General features: G+C 35.4%; 1 protein-coding gene across 1 annotated transcript in view; it reads left to right on the top strand.

Annotated features, from left to right (window-relative positions):
• LOC136026030 (unconventional myosin-XVIIIa-like) overlaps positions 1 to 19,435 on the top strand; it is a 381,572-nt gene that overhangs the window by 107,419 nt on the left and 254,718 nt on the right. Inside the window, exon 6 of the mRNA XM_065702187.1 lies at positions 15,192 to 15,368. Coding sequence (XP_065558259.1) covers positions 15,192 to 15,368 — 177 coding nt within the window. The remainder of the gene's footprint in view (positions 1 to 15,191; positions 15,369 to 19,435) is intronic.

The following is a 19,435-nucleotide window of genomic DNA, read 5'->3' as shown; positions in this document are numbered from 1 at the left end:
CTAAAGGGAGAGGAAAAATTAGAAAAAATTAGGTATTTATAACTTACGAGTGGGTGATGGGATCATAATGAATTTTGATATTTGGAAGGACATCGTGACTCAGCTCTTATTTTAAATCCTGACCGACATCAAGCCTCTGATTTTCCTTTTAAATCAGTCTATTGGTTCTTAGGATTTTGTTAGAGCTCATACCATATGAGCTCTTGACTCTCAGCTCTTTTTGTCTCGTCACAAGTGCCGTATGAGCTCTTAGCTCTTGTTTTTTAGTTGCTGACTGGTTACCAAAAACTGATAAGTGCACTTTTGACTTCTTCAGCTAGCTGGTAAAATTTGAGGGCTTTAGTTACCGACTGCGTATAAAAAAAATTAATAAAAGCACTTTTGAACACAACAAACTCAGCCACATGGTCAATTCCATGAGTCTATTAATTGGTGACTGAGTATCATAAAAATTAAATTAAAGCACTTTTGTATGCAACAAACTCATCTATTAAGTACATCCCAAGTGTCTTAGTTGCTGACTGAGTATAATAAATTTATAAAAACACTTTTGACTACAATAGACTCTGGTAGTTGATAAATTTCGAGTGTTTTAGTTGCTTGCTGAATACCAAAAATTAATAAAATTACCTTTGACCACAGTATCAAAAAATTAAATAAATGTTCTTTTGCATACAACACACTCAGGTTTCTGGTAAATTTCGAGTCGTTTAATTGGTGAGTGATTATCAAAAATTTAAATAAAAACACTTTTGCAAACAACGAACTCAGCTATTACGTAAATTCCAAGTGTCTCAGTTGCTGTCTGAGTATAGTAAAAGCACTATTGATTACAATAGACTCAGGTATTGGATACATTCCGAGTGGTATAGTTGCTGGCTGAGTAACAAAAAATTGACTCAGTACGAATGCATCTGTGAGCGATACCTGGGATCAAGAAATTGTAGTCAAAACTGTATTAATTTTGTCTGAAACTACCAAAGCACACCTCCCGTATCTTTACTGTCACAAGAAGAAGGTGGTGCTCTTAAACTAGAGGAAGTTAGACTAAGCACGTTTAATGGAAGTTGGTCAAAGGGTTTCATTGATACCAGAGAACTTGCAAAAGCTGGGATTATTTTTCGTTCACCATACTGATCATTTTCAGTTTGCAATTTTGTTCAGGTGTGTTTGAAACCTGGGATTTGGGGAATATACCTGTAGATGAACATATGAATCACTTCGAAACATGTCTTCTTGTTCTAGGAGTTGATGTGGGAAACATTCTAGTGAAAGCTTCTGCTTTAAGTGGAGGTTATGACTTTTGTGAGCGACACGGGCGACTGCGTTCCTTTGTGTCAGAAAATTCTGTCTCCCCCCAAAAAATCTAAGTAAGAAAAAGTTTAAAAATTTAATAATTCCGTCCGTTAAACTTCTAAGTCCCCCAAAAATTATAGGTCCCCCCCCAAAAAAAAAAGAAAAATGAAAAAATTAAAAGTTCAAAAATATCGGTGGGGGCAATAGGGCTTTTTAGGGGAATAAGGGGCCCAAACTCATGTGCAAGCTCCAGCAGCGGAAAACTGTTGTACTCAGGACCATTACATTACAAAAAGGATACCCAGCCGGTTTTAATCATTACAATTTTGGTTGATCGAAACAAGTTTAATTAACCATCAAAAGAATATGTCTGTATAGGAAGCATCTCAAATCGCTGTGGTATGTATTTTTTTGGAATGATGCCAAAAAGGTGCCCAGAAACAAATCACCGATAATATTTACCATATGGCCAACTCCAATTGAGAAATCGATTGCGCAATTAATATGTTATGATGTAGTGACGCTCAACACCAGTTTTCTATCGTCCCAGAAACAATACATTGATTACCTAGAATATATTTCCAAGAACATAATTTCATCAACGACTTGTTGGCACAGTAGAGTAACGTATCGTTCTTTTACTATAGGAAATAATGGGTTTTGCGGTCGATTCCCACATCAGACATAAATTCCAAAACATTAATGGAAAACTACTTAGAAGCTAAAAAAAAGTCGCTGCAAAATCAAACATGTCACCAATGACCAGGTGATGCTCGCCAGATGATACCTTGCGCCTTGCTGCTTGTATCCTAAGACCGATTTAAAATCAAGGAAAACTGCTTAGAAGCTAAAAAATGTGTCATTGGAACAGAAAACGTGTCATCATCTATAACTGTAGTTAATAAAAACGCAATCTATGACTAGTTATGTAGATGGTAGCATAGAGAATTGCCGTTAAACTTTCTTCATGTCTGAAGCTCCTAACTAATAAAAGAGTGGGGGGGGACGAGAAACCAGGACGTATTGATAAAATAATGCTTTACGCTCTTTTTGTGGGAACTATTAGTAGTTTTGGGAGAACAGTCTAAAACTCAATGGCCCATCAAAGTTTGACTTCTCGTCGGAGCACATGCAAACTTATAATCAGTATTTTTTTAAGAGTAAATGTCTAATCAACGAGAAATTGCTACAGATGCTCGTTTGCGGTGTTTTAAAAGATTGTAACTTCTTATGACGCCTCTGCTAAAAGCCTTTTTAGTACTTTTATAGCCAATCAAAAATAATTCATATGGAAGTAGAACCATTCCGATTTAGAAGCGTGACTTGTAAATACTTTTTCTTGGTTCTTTGTTATTTTGCAGTTTTTCAAAGATGTGTGTTAAAATCACAAAGGAGTGTTAGCAGTTAACTGCAAGGTTTCGGCGCATGTAGGTGGTAATTTCGGGTCTTCTTGGGATAAAAACAGTTGCTAGAAGTTTTTTTTTAATGTGTTTCAATCAGATTGGGTATAAGATGTGTTTCAAACAAAAGTCAATACTTTATATAAAATTTCAATTAGTTGCATAAATATTGGAATGCTCAAACAGAAGTAGGTACAAATGTAGGGAAATCCGAGAAATATATTAATTACAATAATCAAAGTCAAAACCGTAAAAATATAGTTGCAAATATTCTTGTTTGCTATCTAAAAGATTTCGTATTAAATTGACGAAAGTCTATTTTTGTTGTGATTGACTGAGATTTTTTTTTAATATTTTTTTTTGTAACTGTAATATTAGTCAACAATACGTACGATACGAAGTAATAATAAACCTAAGCTTAACTACGTGGGTCTTATTCACTGCTTGTCGGAAGGGAAATCAGTTATTTTCAGACCACCACATCAACTGGTGCAATATCTACGTGCATGGTTTCAGGGGCAGATCCTCGTGATTAAATTAAAAAATTTTTCCACCAAATAAGTTTTTCTAAGAAAAGTTAAGAGCTTCGTTAAGCCAAAAACGAGTATAAATAAAGTCAAATAATTTTCCAAGCGAAAAATTACCACAAATCCACTACCAATAAACAAATGAAACTAAAAACAAATATAAATTATAATAAATAGCCGAGTCAAACTCAAAACGAGCTAAGGTTAACATGAACAGGACTGATAACCCCCATGCTTTCTCAAGACCAGAATATAATTTGCGCTTGAATGAAAAAAAAAGCTAAACAAAAAAAGACCATAAATTGTGAGTCTAATTGGCATGTACTAATATTTATTCATTAAAATTTTGACAATTTTTTAGTTATGAAAGTAAAAAATGTGAAAACATTTCAAACGTATTTTTTTTCCATCAAAACGCATTTATGTTCTGGTCTTGAGAAGGCACGGGGGTTGTGAGTCCTACTATAAGATGTATTTCGGGAAAATACAAGGTTTGTGTGTGGGGAGGGGGGTATCCGGCCTCCGGTCACTTTGAATTTTAAAAATGGCACTAGAACTTCTGATTACTTCCTTCTGATTGAGCCCCTTACGATGTTTATACGAACACCCCTTCTGTAAAAAACTTTGTATGCCCCCAAGGCATAACTTACAAGCCTTACCCTGAGGGCTGTGGGGGTTGTCATCCTCAAAGTCATAATTTCAAGACCCTTTAACCACGTTGAACAAAATGACTATCTTAAAATTTATTTGGATGTGTTTGAAGAAATGGTGGGCGTGGGAGGGGAATTAGTTGCCCTCCAATCGCTTTCGACTATTAAAAAGGGCACTAGCACTGTCAATTTCTAGTGGAATGATCCCTTTTCGAAGTTTCTACGACAACTCCTTCGATAAGAATTGCCCCGGCCTAAAAAAAAAGAAAAAAAGATGTACATTTTGCCTAAATCGCTCTTTACTTAGGCAGTGCTATTGCGCTGCCTGTGATAAATTCTGCTTGTAAATGATGGACATATTGCATAATTGACATCCCTTGCCCGTCGGGCTGCGGGGGCATGGCATCCCCAGAGGCTTAGCTATTAGACGTTGATACTATTTTGAATAAAATGGCTTTTTAGGATCTCTACCAGTGTTCAGGAGAGAATATAAATGAGCAAGAGGGGGAGGAATCGCTTCCCTTTGTTCATTTTTAATATGCCTCCCAACATGCCTTTAAAGTTTCAGCTTAACTCCTTTAGCGTTCCTTAGATATTGCTGTTCTGTCCTTTTGAAAACTCTCCTGCATATAGTGTGCTTTGAATTTGTTGGACATCCCCTTAAACAAATTCTTAAAGTTAAATCTTAATATTCTTAGCCTTTTTGGTGACTCAGGATCAACCCTTCCATCTTTCCTCAATAGCCAACCTTTTATATGAATAATGGGCAGCTTATATAACTTGCAATACTTGCCCCGGAGACTGTTGGGCTTAAGTCACCCCGGGAGGTACAGTTATTTGACTTTTTCGACTCGTCGAACAAGACGGCTATTCAAAATTTTGGTCACATATCTTTGGAGGGAACGAAGCTAAAATGGGAAAAGATGGGGACTGGATGCCCTCCGACCACTTTTTAGCATCTCTCAACTTGCTCTGAAAGTTTAAACTTAGATATTGCAGATACACCTATTTGGATAAACAGAATGTGCATAGTATTTTTAGATTTAGTTTAACAAGCCCTTCAACCTTTTCTACTTTTTCGTAATGATAAATCTTGCATGTAAAGAAAGGTGAAATTGGATAGATTACAATCCTTACCTTGGGGGCTGTGGGGGATATAGCATCCCTGGAGTCACAGTTTCTAGACCTCTTGACTATTCTGAAAAAAAAAATCACTTTTTCAAAAGTTTGATCAGTGATTAATTGAGAGATCATCTGAAAAGTACAAGGGGGCGGGTTACCCTCCGATAGCTCGTCAACATCCCCTAAAATTTTCAACTTAGCACCTTCAGCTGTTCTTTAGGTATTGATAATACGTCCTTTTAACAATCAGCATGGACACATTGTGTTTTATTGTATTAAGGCTCCCTCATCAAACCTGTGGGGGATTAATTGTATATAAAAAATAGTTTTTCCGAGGAAAGTAAAGAGCAAAGTCGAAACTTAAAACGGACAAAGATTATTACTTCACAGCCTATCTAATATGTATCAATAACACTAGTACAAGTAAAGCAAATGATTATGTTTCCCTATGTTTCTAGGATTATAGAACTAGGGCCTAAAAAAAACCCGAAAAAACTAAGGGGGCCAGGACCTCTCTTGCCATCAATTTCACCGTTAGAGCTAGCACACAGGCTTCATTGCAGAGTGAAGTTTTCAAAACTGTTGATCATTCAAGCTTAATTTTTGGTAGATTTTTAGTTCAAAAGTTTCTAATTTTTGTTAATTTGTTTTCGCAATAATCTTTTACTTTTAAGATGAGTAAGCGATTTATGAAACTTACTAAAAGTATCTGGCGGGGGAGTATATGTGAGGGGTTCTTATAAACCTCTAATTAAGGGCTTTAGACCATAACTATTACAATGGTACCGTTTTATGCTTCAAACTCTTCCACTTAAGAAGTGGCATCAAAATTGCCGTTTTTAGTGCTATATCAAACAGTTCGTGGTAACGAACTGTAGTAAGGAGCGATCCGGCTCAATAGGAACCAAAACTCTAAAAAATTGAATTTTGATATCAATAGCTACATCAAAAGAATCGCATTTTAATGCTGATTTTAAATATATAAGTTTCATCAAGTTTAGTCTTAGCCATCAAAAGTTACGAGCCTGAGAAAATTTGCCTTATTTAGGAAAATAGGGGGAAACACCCCCTAAACGTCGTAGGATCTTAACGAAAATGACACCATCAGATTCAGCGTATCAGAGAGCCCTACTGTAGAAGTTTCAAGCTCCTATCTACAAAAATGTGGAATTTTGCATTTTTTGCCAGAAGACAAATCACGGGTGCGTGTTTATTTGTTTGTTTGTTTTTTGTTTTTTTTTTCCAGGGGTCATCGTATCGACCAAGAGGTCCTAGAATGTCGCAAGAGGGCTCATTCTAACGGAAATGAAAAGTTCTAGTGCCCTTTTTAAGTGACCAAAAAAATTGGAGGGCATCTAGGCACCCTCCCACGCTCATTTTTTTCCCAAAGTCAACGGATCAAAATTTTGAGATAGCCATTTTGTTTAGCATAGTCGAAAATCATCATAACTATGTTTTTGGGGATGACTTACTCCCCCACAGTCCCTGGGGGAGGGGTTGCAAGTTACAAACTTCAACCAGTGTTTACATATAATAATGGTTATTGGGAAGTGTACAGACGTTTTCAGGGGGATTTTTTTTGGTTTTGGGGGTAGGGTTGAGGGAGGGGGCTATATGGGAGGATCTTTTATTGGAGAAATATGCCATGGGGGAAAAAATTCAATGAAAAGGGCGCAGGACGAATGTGGTCACGTTAGAAAAAAACGTCAAATTAAGAGCTTAACATACAATGCTGGGTGTTCGGAGCCTCTCTATTATGGAGTATAATTTGAAAATAACACAACTATACGAGCGATAAAACATATATACCACAACCATAACTCAACTAACGAAAGAACTGCTAAGAGATAACACAACTATCAAGCGAAAACAGGTGAAAACTAACGGGAAATAAACGAACTAAGAGGTGGAAGGGGCCCAGAGAAAAAATATAATCCTTTTTCAATTTTGAGCCTAACTTCCGCAAAGGAGTAATAATGTCAGAAGCCCCGAAATACCGAATTATTTTCTTTTCAAACAGTTCGTGGTAAGGAACTGTAGTAAGGGGCGACCCGGCTCAATAGTAAACGAAATTCTAAAAAACGGAATTTTGATGCTAAAAGATACATCAAAAGAATCGAATTTTTACGCTGATTCTAAATATATAAGTTTCAATTAATTTAGTCTTTGTCATCAAAAGTTACGAGCCTGAGAAAATTTGTCCTATTTTGGAAAAAAGGGGGAAACATCTTAACGAAAATCACACTATCGCATTCGGTATATCAGAGAACTCTATTGCAAAAATTTCAAGCTCCTATCTAAAAAATGTGGAATTTTGTATTTCTTGCCAGAAGACAAATCACGGGTGCGTGTTTATTTGTTTTTTTTTGTTTTTTTTTCCCACGGGTCATCTTATCTACCAAGTGGTCCTAGAATGTCGCGAGAGGGCTCATTCTAACGGAAATGAAAAGTTCTAGTGTCCTTTTTAAGTGACCAAAAAACTTTGAGGGCAAATAGGCCCCCTCCCATGCTCATTTTTATCCAAAAGTCAACAGATTAAAATTTTAAGATAGCCAATTTGTTCAGCATAGTCGAAAACCATAATAACTATGTCTTTGGGAATGACTTACTCCCCCACAATCCCTGAGGGAGGGGCTGTAAGTTACAAACTTTGACCAATGTTTACATATAGTAATGGTTATCGGGAAGTGTACAGACGTTTTCATGGGGATTTTTTGGTTTGGGGGTGGGGTTGATGGGAGAGGGCTTTGTGGGAGGATCTTTCCTTTGAGGAATATGTCATGGGGGAAGAAAAATTCAATGAAAAGGGCGCAGGATTTTCTAGCATTACTATAAAAAAACAATGAAAAAATAAACATGAAAACGTTTTTTCAAATGAAAGTAAGGAATAGCATTGAAATTTAAAACGAACAGAGATTATTACGCATATGAGGGGTTCTAAAAATACTTTAGCATAAAGAGCGAGGTATTTAGGAGGAGATAAATACCTCGCTCTTTATGCTAAAATATTTTTAGTGATTTCAACTATTTATTCTACGGCCTTTTTGATTCAGGGGTCATTCTTAAAGAGTTGGGACAAAACTTACGATTTAGTGTAAAGAGCGAGGTATTAACGAGGGTACAAACCCCATCGTACACATAATAAAAATATAAGAATATAAAAGTTGGTTACGTAAGTTAATTCTTAAGTTACGTATATTTTTTACTAATAAAAACGTTCGTTGAATATTAAAAGTTCTAGTAGCTTTTTAAGTAACCAAAAAATTGGAGGGCAGCTAGGCCTCCTTCCCCACCCCTTATTTCTCAAAATCGTCTGATCAAAACTAAGAGAAAGCCATTTAGCCAAAAAAAAAAAAATTAATATACTAATTTCATTTCAATAATTTATGTGCGGAGAGCCAAAATCAAACATGCATTAATTCAAAAACGTTCAGAAATTAAATAAAAAAAACTAGTTTTTTTAACTGAAAGTAAGGAGCGACATTAAAACTTAAAACGAACAGAAATTACTCCGTATATGAAATGGGTTGTCCCCTCCGCGTCCCACGCTCTTTACGCTAAAGTTTTTAATTGTTTGAAAAAGCAGAATTGTGGCAAAGAGTCAAACTTTAGCGTAAAGAGCATGGGACGCGGAGGGGACAACCCATTTCATATACGGAGTAATTTCTGTTCGTTTTAAGTTTTAATGTCGCTCCTTACTTTCAGTTAAAAAAACTAGTTTATTTTTTATTTAATCTAACTTAAGGATGAGAGAATTGATAAAAAGCACGCAGATAGGATATATACGCACGATCTTTGTTGAACAATACGTATATAAGGTACAGATCTGGTGACATTGGGGGAGTTTGGGGTGGGAGAACCTAAAATCATGGAAAACACTTAGATTGGAGGGATCGGGATGAAATTTGGTGGGAAAAATAAGCAGAAGTCTTAGATACGTGAATTACATAATTCGAACGGATCTCTATTTGGGGGCGGGCGGTGGTTAATTCTGAAAAATTAAAAAATGACGTTTTTTTAACTTACGAATGATCTTTGAACAAGTTTGCCACCAATAAGCGAAAAACTTCGAACAAAAGAAATTTATGGCAAAATATAAAACGTCAAAAAGTTACCCTTTACTTTGGAGATGCTCAAGATACAAACAGTTGGCACCAAAAGCTTCCACATCATTTTTTTTATCTTATATACATATACACACACATATATATATATATATATATATATATATATATATATATATATATATATATATATATATATATATATATATATATATATATATATATATATATATATATATATATATATATATATATGTATATATATATATATATATATATATATATATATATATATATATATATATATATATATATATATATATATATATATATATATATATATAAGCCTCCCCGGGATATGCGTTAAGAACGAGTGCAATCATATTTGTAAAAATTATTCAGTCTGGATTATTTGATCAATCTGAATATTGGATTATTTGAAAAGTAATCATAAGAGAGGACAGACCACATTTGAAAAAAAAAAAAAAAAAAAAAAAAAAAAACAAGAGCTAAGAGTTCATATAGCAATTGTGATGAGGTCGGAAGAGCCAAGAGCTCATATGGCATGAGCTTTAGCAAATTTCTAAGAATCAATACATTGATTTAAAAGGAAAATCAGAGGTTTAATGCCGGTCGGGATTTAAAATTAGAGCTCTGAGACACAAGGTCCTTCTAAATATCAAAATTCATTAAGATCTGATCATCCACTCGTAAGTTAAAAATCCCTCATTTTTTCTAATTTTTCCTCTCCTATCAACCCCCCTAGATGGTCGAATCGGGGAAAACAACTTTATCAAGTCATTTAGTGCAGTTCCCTGACACGCCTACCAATTTTCATCGTCCTAGCACATCCAGAAGCATCAAACTCGCCAAAGCACTGGACCACGCCTAACTCCCCCAAAGAGAGGGGATCCAGTCCAGTTATGTGAATCATGTATCTACGACATTTGCTTATTCTACCCACAAAGTTTCATCCCGATCCACTCTAAGCTTTTCCCAAGATTTATGGTTTCCCCCCTCCAACTCCCTCTAATTTCACCACATCTAGTCGGGATTTAAAATAAGAGTTTTGAGACATGGGTTCCTTCTAAATATCAAATTTCATTAAGATCTGGTCACCCGTTCTTAAGCTAAAAATATCTCAATTTTTCTACATTTTTTTCGAATTAACACCTCCCCCAAATCCCCCAAACAGAGTGGATCTGTTCCAAATATGCCAAACACGTATCTAGAACTTGTGCTTATTCTTCCCATCAAGTTTCATCCCGATCTCTCCACTCTAAGTTTTTTCCCAGATTTCCGGTTCCCAAGATTTCTGTTTCCTCCCTCCAAACCCCTATGTTCCTGGATCCGATTCGAAATGAAAATGGAGTATCTTTAGCATAAGATCTTTCTATATATCAAGTTTCATTAAGATTCGATAACCCATTCGTAAGATAAAGAAACCTCAGTTTTCGCGTTTTCCAAGAATTATAGTTTCCTCCTTCAACTCCACCCAATGTCATCGGATCTTGTCGTGATTCAAAATAAGAGCTCTGAAGCACAAGATTCTTCTAAATTTCAAATTTCATTAAGATCTGATCATTCGTTCGTAAGTTACAAATGCCTCATAGTTTGTAATTACCCCCACCCCTCCCCAACTTCCCCAAAGAGAGTGGATCTGGTCCGGTTGTGTCAGTCACGTATCTTGGACTTGTGCTTATTCTTCCCACCAGGTTTCATCCTGATCTCTCCACTCTAAGCGTTTTCCAAGATTTCCGGTCCCCCCAACTCCCCCCAATGACACTGGATCCGATTGAGAATTAACATAAGAGATCTGAGTTACAAGGTCCTTCTAAATATGAAATTTCATTAAGATCCTATCACTCCTTCGTAAGTTAAAAATACCTTATTTTTTCTAATTTTTCAGAATTAACCCTCCCCCAACTCCCCAGTGGGAGTGGATCCGTTCCGGTTATGCCAATCACGTATTTAGGATTTGTCCTTATTTTTTCCAACAAGTTTCATCCCGATCCCTCCACTCTAAGCCTTTTCGAAGATTTTTGTTCCTCCCCCTCAACTTCCCCCAATGACACTGAATCCGGTCGGGATTTAAAATAAGAGATCTGAGTTACGAGGTCCTTCTAAATATGAAATTTCATTAAGATCCGATCTCTCCTTCGTAAGTTAAAAATACAACATTTTTTGTAATTTTTCATATTTAACCATCCCCCCAACTTCCCCTAAGAGAGGGGATCCATTCCGGCTATGTGAATCTTGTATCTAGGACTAGTGCTTAGTTTTCCACCAAGTTTCATCCTGGTCCCTCCACTCTAAGCGTTTTCCACCATTTTAGGTTTCCCTCTCCAACTCCCCCCAATGTCACCGGACCCGGTTGGGATTTAAAATCAGAGCTCTGAGATATGAAATCCTTCTAAATATCAAATTTCAATAAGATCTGATCTCCGGTTTGTAAGTCAAAAATGCCTCATCTTTTTTCATTTTTTTCGAATTAACCGTCCCCCACTCCTCCCCCTCCCAGATGGTCGAATCGGGGAAAAGACTATTTTTAATTTAATTTGGCCTGGTCCCTGATACGCCTGCCAAATTTCATCGTCCTAGCTTATCTGGAAGTGCCTAAACTAGCAAAACCGGGACAGACAGACAGACAGACCGACCGACAGAATTTGCGATCGCTATATGTCACTTGGTTAATACCAAGTGCCATAAAAATCCAATTTGAAATCGAACCCAGGATAATTTAATTTGAAGTTCAGTGCTGTACTAACAGAACCATGCCTCTAATAATATAATTTAATATATTGTTGTTTGCAGGACTTTAATTGCATAGCTTATTAAGGGGGCCTGGAGGAGGAACATGTGGGAGGTGTACTTGTAAACCTCCAGTTAAGGGTTTTGATCCATATATATTACAATGATACCGTTTTATACTTCCAAGATTTAAGAACTGGGACCAAAAGTGCTCAGTGCTTGTTCTCAGTGATATATATCACTTTCGAACGGTAGAATGGATAAAAAGCACGTATATAAGATCAAAAGTTTTCTAATAAACCATTAAACATCACTCTAAAAAGCTCTGGTAGTCGACCATCCCCAGTTTTTCTACTTGAGACATAGCACCAAAAGTGTTGTTTTCAACTTGGTACCCTTAGCGTTTTTAGATATACCCAGAATCAAATATTTCACCTTTTCCTAATGGTAATTTAGCCTGTCAACAATGTGAAAATTGCATAGTTGGAGTATTCCTGGAAGTATAGCTATTGGACCTTTTGACTAGTTTGAACAAAACGACAATTCCAAAATTCTGTAAGTGTTAAACAGAGGGAGCACCATGAAAGACCAAGGGAGGGGTTGCTTACCCTAAAATCTCTCTTTGACTTCTCCTTAACATACCTTGAAACTTTCAACTTAGTACCCTCAGTCGTTCTTTAGATATTACTGACATTCCCTTTTCGCAACCAGTAAGCACATAGAGTGTTTTGATTGTTTTCGGCATCTTTCTCATCCTTTCCTTGAGGTTTGACCCTAATATGCTAAGCCTTTTCGGGACCAAGGATCAAACATGCCCCTTTTCTCCAATGAAGATCCCTATACGTTAACCATGGGCAAATTGCATGATATATAGCCCTTGCCCAGAGACTGGGAGAGCTGCTTCAACCCCAAGGGCATAGTTACTTGACCTTTAAACTATTGAAGGTGGCTATTTCGTATGAACTATGAACAAGATGGCTATTTCCAAGTTTTGATCCGATGCATTTGAAGGGAAATTTTGGAGACTGGTTGCCCTTTTATCACTTCTGACTCTTAGCAGGGACATTAAAACTTTCGAGCCTGTCCCCAACTAAAGAAAAATTCCAGCCGTTCAGATAACAAAGTTATTCGCTCTTTTTTGGATCTTGTGTTTGGGAGCCCTCTTGGTCCAGGGAGTGACCTCAGAAATTTGGAGTCAATCAAGGAACCTTTTCTTACTATAAAACATATGTTCAAACAATTTGTAATTTGCAAAACTAACGGCCCCACCTTTATATAATCCTAGGAATAATTCATTGGAGTAATGTTTAAGGATTTTGTTAGCCCTTGAAGTATTTTTACGGCCCGAGCACTATAATATTTCTTGTCTTTGTGTGAAAACACTTCCAAAAATGATTTGTAAATTAGACCAGTTCTTTAAGGAGTACATTTATTATTTTGTAAAAGCTGGAGGCCTTATTTAAATAGAAGTTTGATTGTGCTTCCATTTGCTAATTGGGCTATAGTTTTTTCCTCTTACCCTTTTGTTAAATATGGTTATATAGTTACACCTAGGAGCAACGATGGTTAAAAATAGCCAAGTAAGTGGTTTCTTCCTTAGACAAGTTGTAAGTTCAGGTTTGTATTGTGATACAAATTACAAGGTTTAAATGTCGCTAAGCACCGACTTAACGATGTGAAGACCATAAAGATGACGTATTACCCAATAATCTTAATAAAAGAGTCCAGTTTGTTTTGAAATTTCTTGTTTAGAGGTACTGAATATCTTAAGTTTAAGGTTGAAAAAAAACCTTTGTGTTAGGGTATTACTAAAATACTCATTTTTGTTCTAGGTGAAGGATTTTTAAATATATTAAATTGCTCAGTTGAAACATTTAATTTGTGTATAATGAGCCAAATTGTTTTTTGTGTTTGTTTTCTCACCGCTTGTCTTTTTCTTTTTTTGTTTTGCTGCCCTCTACTGCCCTAGCAATGATGCATGGACGGATAATAGATATACATATCTTTTAACAAATGAAATAACCTCCTTTTTATTCAATCCTAATAAGGGGGGAATTAATGCCAGGTTTTTCTTCTCACTCAATGGGACTATCTGTCTTGGCTTTTTCTACAATTAGCCATGACTTGATGCCCACAACTATTTCATTTTAATTCAAATACATACTTTCAGTGGAAAAACCTGTTATTTTTTATGTCATCAACAAATGAGGCCAGAAAGAATGTTTCAGTGGAAAACTATCTACAGCGCAATTTTCGTTTAAACCCGTGTAGAAATTCGCCAAATAGGAAAATAAAATGGACCCCATTGGTAAACCCATAATTTGAAGAAATATTTGTCCCTTAACCTAAAGTACAAGGAAAATTTATTGCAGAGTCGAACAAGAGTAGTCTTAGTTTCAGCTTCTAGAACGTTATTATCAGACCCATGAGAATCCTCCAATTGTATTTGTAAAACTTTTTAGAGGAGGGAGGATGTGCACCGGAATATTTTGTACACTAGACTCCTTTTGACCCAGTTACTCATGGCTGTAAGGTCAAACTCGCCAGAAACAGAATTTGTAGCCATTTAATAGCCCCTCCTAAGTTTCCACATCCATCCTTTTCATTTATAGTGGCCCTGTAAAAAAGAAGAAGAAAATATTTACAATAACGCATTAAAGCCTCATGGCTTTTACCACAGTTAAGGTGTTGCCTCTGATGTTGTTGTATAATTTGTGCTACTACTTAGCACTGATTTTTATGTTAGCATTTGTCTTGAAATTTTCACCAGCCCTTACAAATTTAAAATTTCAGTTGGAAAACTTAAAAACGTTAACAACCTCTGGGTATACAATATTCAGGTTTTGTGCTTATTTGATGTCTATAAACTTAAGAAAAAAGGTGATGCAACGTTTGTTTTCCCTTTTTTGCATAGTAATGTCATCTTCAAGCTGATGCCTATTCAGCTATCAGAAAACAAATCAAACAATAAAAAGTGCACTGTCTAAATATATCATTATTAGCCCATTCAGCTGCTGTTAATGAGTTATCACCTCCTTACATATGTTTTTGTTTACTTAACTCGTGTGTGAGCAAACTGTCAGTAACTAGAAAGAAATTAAATATAGATGCCCCATGGGAAAAAGGTCACTTGAATGGGTCTGAATTCAAATTTTATGGTAGTGAGATAATTTGACCAAGCACCGATCGTGTTGCAAATCTTAACTAAAACTTGAATGTTGTATGTGGTGAACTACCGTTGCAAAATTAATGTCGTTTGGAAATTGGTTGTAGTTAAAACCAAGCCCTTGGATTTTTTTTTTCTGATTTTTCATAGAAAATCCCAAATCCCAAACATTAAACTGTTAATGAATGCTTTAATTTTGAATTATGTTCTTCCAGGCCAATCCTCCTTCATGTGATAAAATCGAAGATCTGGCATCCTTACATTTTCTCAACGAAACCAGTGTTTTGCACACATTACGTGAACGTTTTGGAAACAGTCTTGTTCACACTTATGCTGGACCAGCAATGGTAATAATGAATCCGTCATCACCGTTAGCAGTTCATTCTGAAAGGGTAAGTGCAACAAAATGACGGAACGTGACGTGACAATACAGATATGTTGAGTGATGAAAGTGAAGGAGGGGTGTGCAAAATGTATTTTTCGAATTTAGAGGAAGAAATGCCTTTGTTTTTATCAGTTTTTTTTCAATAAAATACTAAAAATGGTATTTTTCTATGAAAATACCAAAAAAATTATTGTTTCAAATCAATTGACTTGTCAGCAGCCACTTGAAAATATGGGATTGGAAGCCAAAGCTTAAGAGTTTGTTTTTCCGATTGATAAGCTAAAAAAAAGATAAGCTAAAAAAAAAAAAAAATTCGTTGTTAGGGTTGATGAAAATTCATCAAAATTCAATTCAGAATAATTCGTCACATGTTCTGTCAAAATAATAAAACTTTTATCCTAAGCTCCTAGAACAAAAGAAAGACAGACACTGAAGCAGAAAACATTCATTTTATTTATTATTTTATTTAAATTTTATTTGTTCACAAAGAAGGGGAAAATAAATAAATAGGATGGAGCTAAAGTCATAATAATTCGTAAAAATTTTGCCTGGCATATTTTTCTACAATATCAAAAAAGCAAAGAAAGAGTACTCAGGCTCATGAATAAAGTGGAAAATATACCGAAATTTAATTACAGAATTTATGAATAAAACAACTTTCAACTCAAAGTCAATGTCATATCTAACACGCAATTTGATAATTTTTAATTTTCTGTTTCATTATCTTGCGTGCTATTAGTGTTGAATCTAAATTTCCTAATATGTTATTGCAAACACGCTTCTGATTATTAAAATTATGGAACATATCATTATGAAGAACTGAATCAGCTTCGTATGGAGCTTTTTTCAAGGCATTCTTTGCATGAATAATTTTTTTATTTTGACTGACCAATTAGTGTGACGGGCAGTTGAATAATTGTAAAACCAAAACAATTCGATTCCAGCTAGTGACACATCTTGCTTAGAGCATTAGAAGTCTTGCAACAGAAGTCTCTAGGCCCAGATTCAGTAGAGTATAATCTATCTTTTCATTGAAAAGCTCAATAAACCATAAATTTTTTGTAAAATATGCTCTTTTAGGTTCTGTTTTATTTACAAATTATGGGGTGTTAGGGGTGGAATGACGAAGTGGCGTTGTCAAGACTTTGTTCTGTCTTAGTTTTAATTTCCAACTTACTTTGCTTTTTGGGAATTTCGTTGAAAAATGGCCGTTTTTGTGCTTTCATTTAAAAACTGAAAAAAAAACAATAAATTTAAACAATACAGTTTTACCTTCCCCCTCCCCTCCAATTTCTATGAATTGACCCCACTGCTTTTTCAGTATAAGTTCTTTTCTCTCAAAACTCCGAAAATCTAGATCAAAGGGTCAACATGAACTCAAGCATACATTAAGAAGACACTGGACTGCCGATTGAAAACGATTAAAGCTTTAGACTATCATAAATGCCAATTGTTATCAAAGAACGTTCTTACAAATAAAAAAAATTGCCAAGTGTAGTAGATATTGTATCTTAATAGGTACTTTTCGAATGTCTTCATAATGCATAGACTAATAGTGTGTTAATTACTTCCGCTTTAGCGAAGGTTAGCCTGCAAGGTATATATGGAAAATTTAATATCTTTAACTATTACTGTCTTATGTAGAAGAATAATTAATGATTATTTTGGGAGAAGATACTGACAACAGTCTCCGTATATTCCATACTTTCTTATTATTTCGATACTCTTGTGAGCAAAATCTCACATAACTCATGAAAAGATTTAATGAAGATGACATCATATTTAGCCGGTTTCTTACTTTTATGTATTTTCTTCATGACTTGTAGTGTCATCGGTTGCTTGGCGATTTACCGCTATTTTTGACAAGTACATACATATTAGCTGTATGGATCATTGGCTGATAAATTAGTCCAAAATTCTCCAGGAATGATATTGGGGCTTAAGGTACAGAATGGCTTATTTTAGAGATAAAACTGGAAAAGGGTTCTAGCTGGTATTTCGCGATTTCTACCATATTTAAGCTCTGCAGACAAGATAACCAGCCTCTTTATAGGATAATTCGATTCAAACAACAGCACCCTAGATGTGTTTGTGTTTTCGTTTTTTTAGTGGTTACTATTCATCAAGTGAACAAATTTAACGGTCAAATGGCGTTTCTTTATCTTCTCTGTTAATTCATCCTATTTTCATTTCTGTTTTTTTTCTCTTTTTTTGTAAAGAAAGAACAGAAAAATCGTGGTTGCGTCAAACGCAACCTGGTGAATAACAGAAAGTTTAAAAATGCATTATGAAGAAATCTGGAAAATGAGAAAAAATCGTAATTTGAAATTGATTCGGGAATGATAACTGTTATTTCTGTAAATCTTAATGGCAAAAATTTATTGCGAAACCAAATTTATGAGAATTTCGTGAAACAGCCTGAAACCCCTTGAAAATGGTGCTGGATCGAAATGGATCTATAACATTAAGATTAAAAAAGGCGAAACCCATATACGAGAATTAGTCCCCTATCATGATCAACAAGGAAATTCACTAGTTAGTAAGGGAAGAAGTAATATGCCTACTTGTTGTTCTTTTTATTTTCGTCGCTGTTAGTGGGGCACTGAAACGCCAAAAAAGAGATCTTTAAGAGTTTATTTGAAAGCTCATTTTGATATCTGCGGGGTTTTTGTGAGTAAATTGGCCAATTATCCAATAAATTTCAAATGCTATACCGCCCAATTTTTCAAACAGTTCCTGGTAATGAACTGTATGTAAGGAGTGACCCGGCTCAATAGTAACCGAAAATCTAAAAAACGGTATTTTTATACCAATAGATACATAAAAATAAACGAATTTTTATGCTGATTTTAAATATATGAGAAATGTACAGAAATTATTCTGTATATGAAAGGGGCTGTCCCCTCCTCAACGCCCCGCTCTTTACGTTAAAGTTTTGTTTTGTTTTAAAAAGTAGAATTGTGACAAAGTGTCAAACTTTAGCGTAAAGAGGGGGACGTTGAGGAGGGGACAGCCCCTTCATATACAGAATAATTTCTGTTCGTTTTAAGTTTTAATCTCGCTTCTTACTTACATTAAAAACAACTTTATCTTATATTTGATCTCCATTTAAACAAGGACAATCTGCCAGACCTGCAGATTGATTATCCAATTAGACGTTGACAGTTTGAAAACGAGTTCAATACTCTGCTACTATTACTGCTGCAACAATTCACAAAAGCACCAATCTGTCTTTGGCTAACACAGCTGCGCACGCTCAGCCTACCCTCCAATCCATTCAAATCTTCATTCTTTACTTCTTCACATGAAGTAATAATTCCTTTTTAAACCATTTTGCAATCTTTTCATACCCTATTCGAGGACGACTTGCTTTTCATTTTGCCCTTGATGGATTGTTAAAATTCCTCTGAAAAACATTAGATAAATCTTCTTAAGCGTCCCCAAGCTCCCCCTCTTTAGAGGCCTACTTGACCACTGTCATTGTCTTGGCTTCAAGTGGTCTCATCTCACTTTGCTGTAACTATCTTTCAAACTGTTTAGATTGCACAAAACACCTTTGGCCTTTGCTATTCTACTTTTTATATTTTCACTTCGTCCACGATATTAATAACGTCATCCGGATAATTGAAGCTATCCACTTAATCTATTGTTTTATCTTTACACTCAACTCTTCACTCTCATTTGTTCCTAATCTAAGCTACTTGTAAGTGTAGGAGATTTTAAAAAAAATTTTTATACCATGTTCTCTCAAAGCCTTTACCGTGTTCCTTAGGACCAAGACCATCAAATAATCAATATGAATAGCAATAGAAAATGCCCTTGGTTAAATCCTGATGCTACTCTGAATCAATTGTTAACCCTATTCCATACCTTGATCGCAGGAGCATTATTCTCGTACATGTGACACTTACCTGTATACGATACAAAGATAGGACCTTCACTTAAGCTCTACCGTCCACTGAATCAGTTCCAAGTTCCTTTCATTATCAGTATACATCCGTTTATAAACAAAAATATCCCAAAGGGCTCAATGGCCCGTTATTTGGGGAAAAAACAACAACAAAACAAAATATA

Source organism: Artemia franciscana, chromosome 4 (genome assembly GCF_032884065.1).
Source record: "Artemia franciscana chromosome 4, ASM3288406v1, whole genome shotgun sequence".
NCBI lineage: Eukaryota > Metazoa > Arthropoda > Branchiopoda > Anostraca > Artemiidae > Artemia > Artemia franciscana.
The sequence above is the reverse complement of the archived record's forward strand: the minus strand, read 5'-3'. Positions and strand labels throughout refer to the sequence as shown.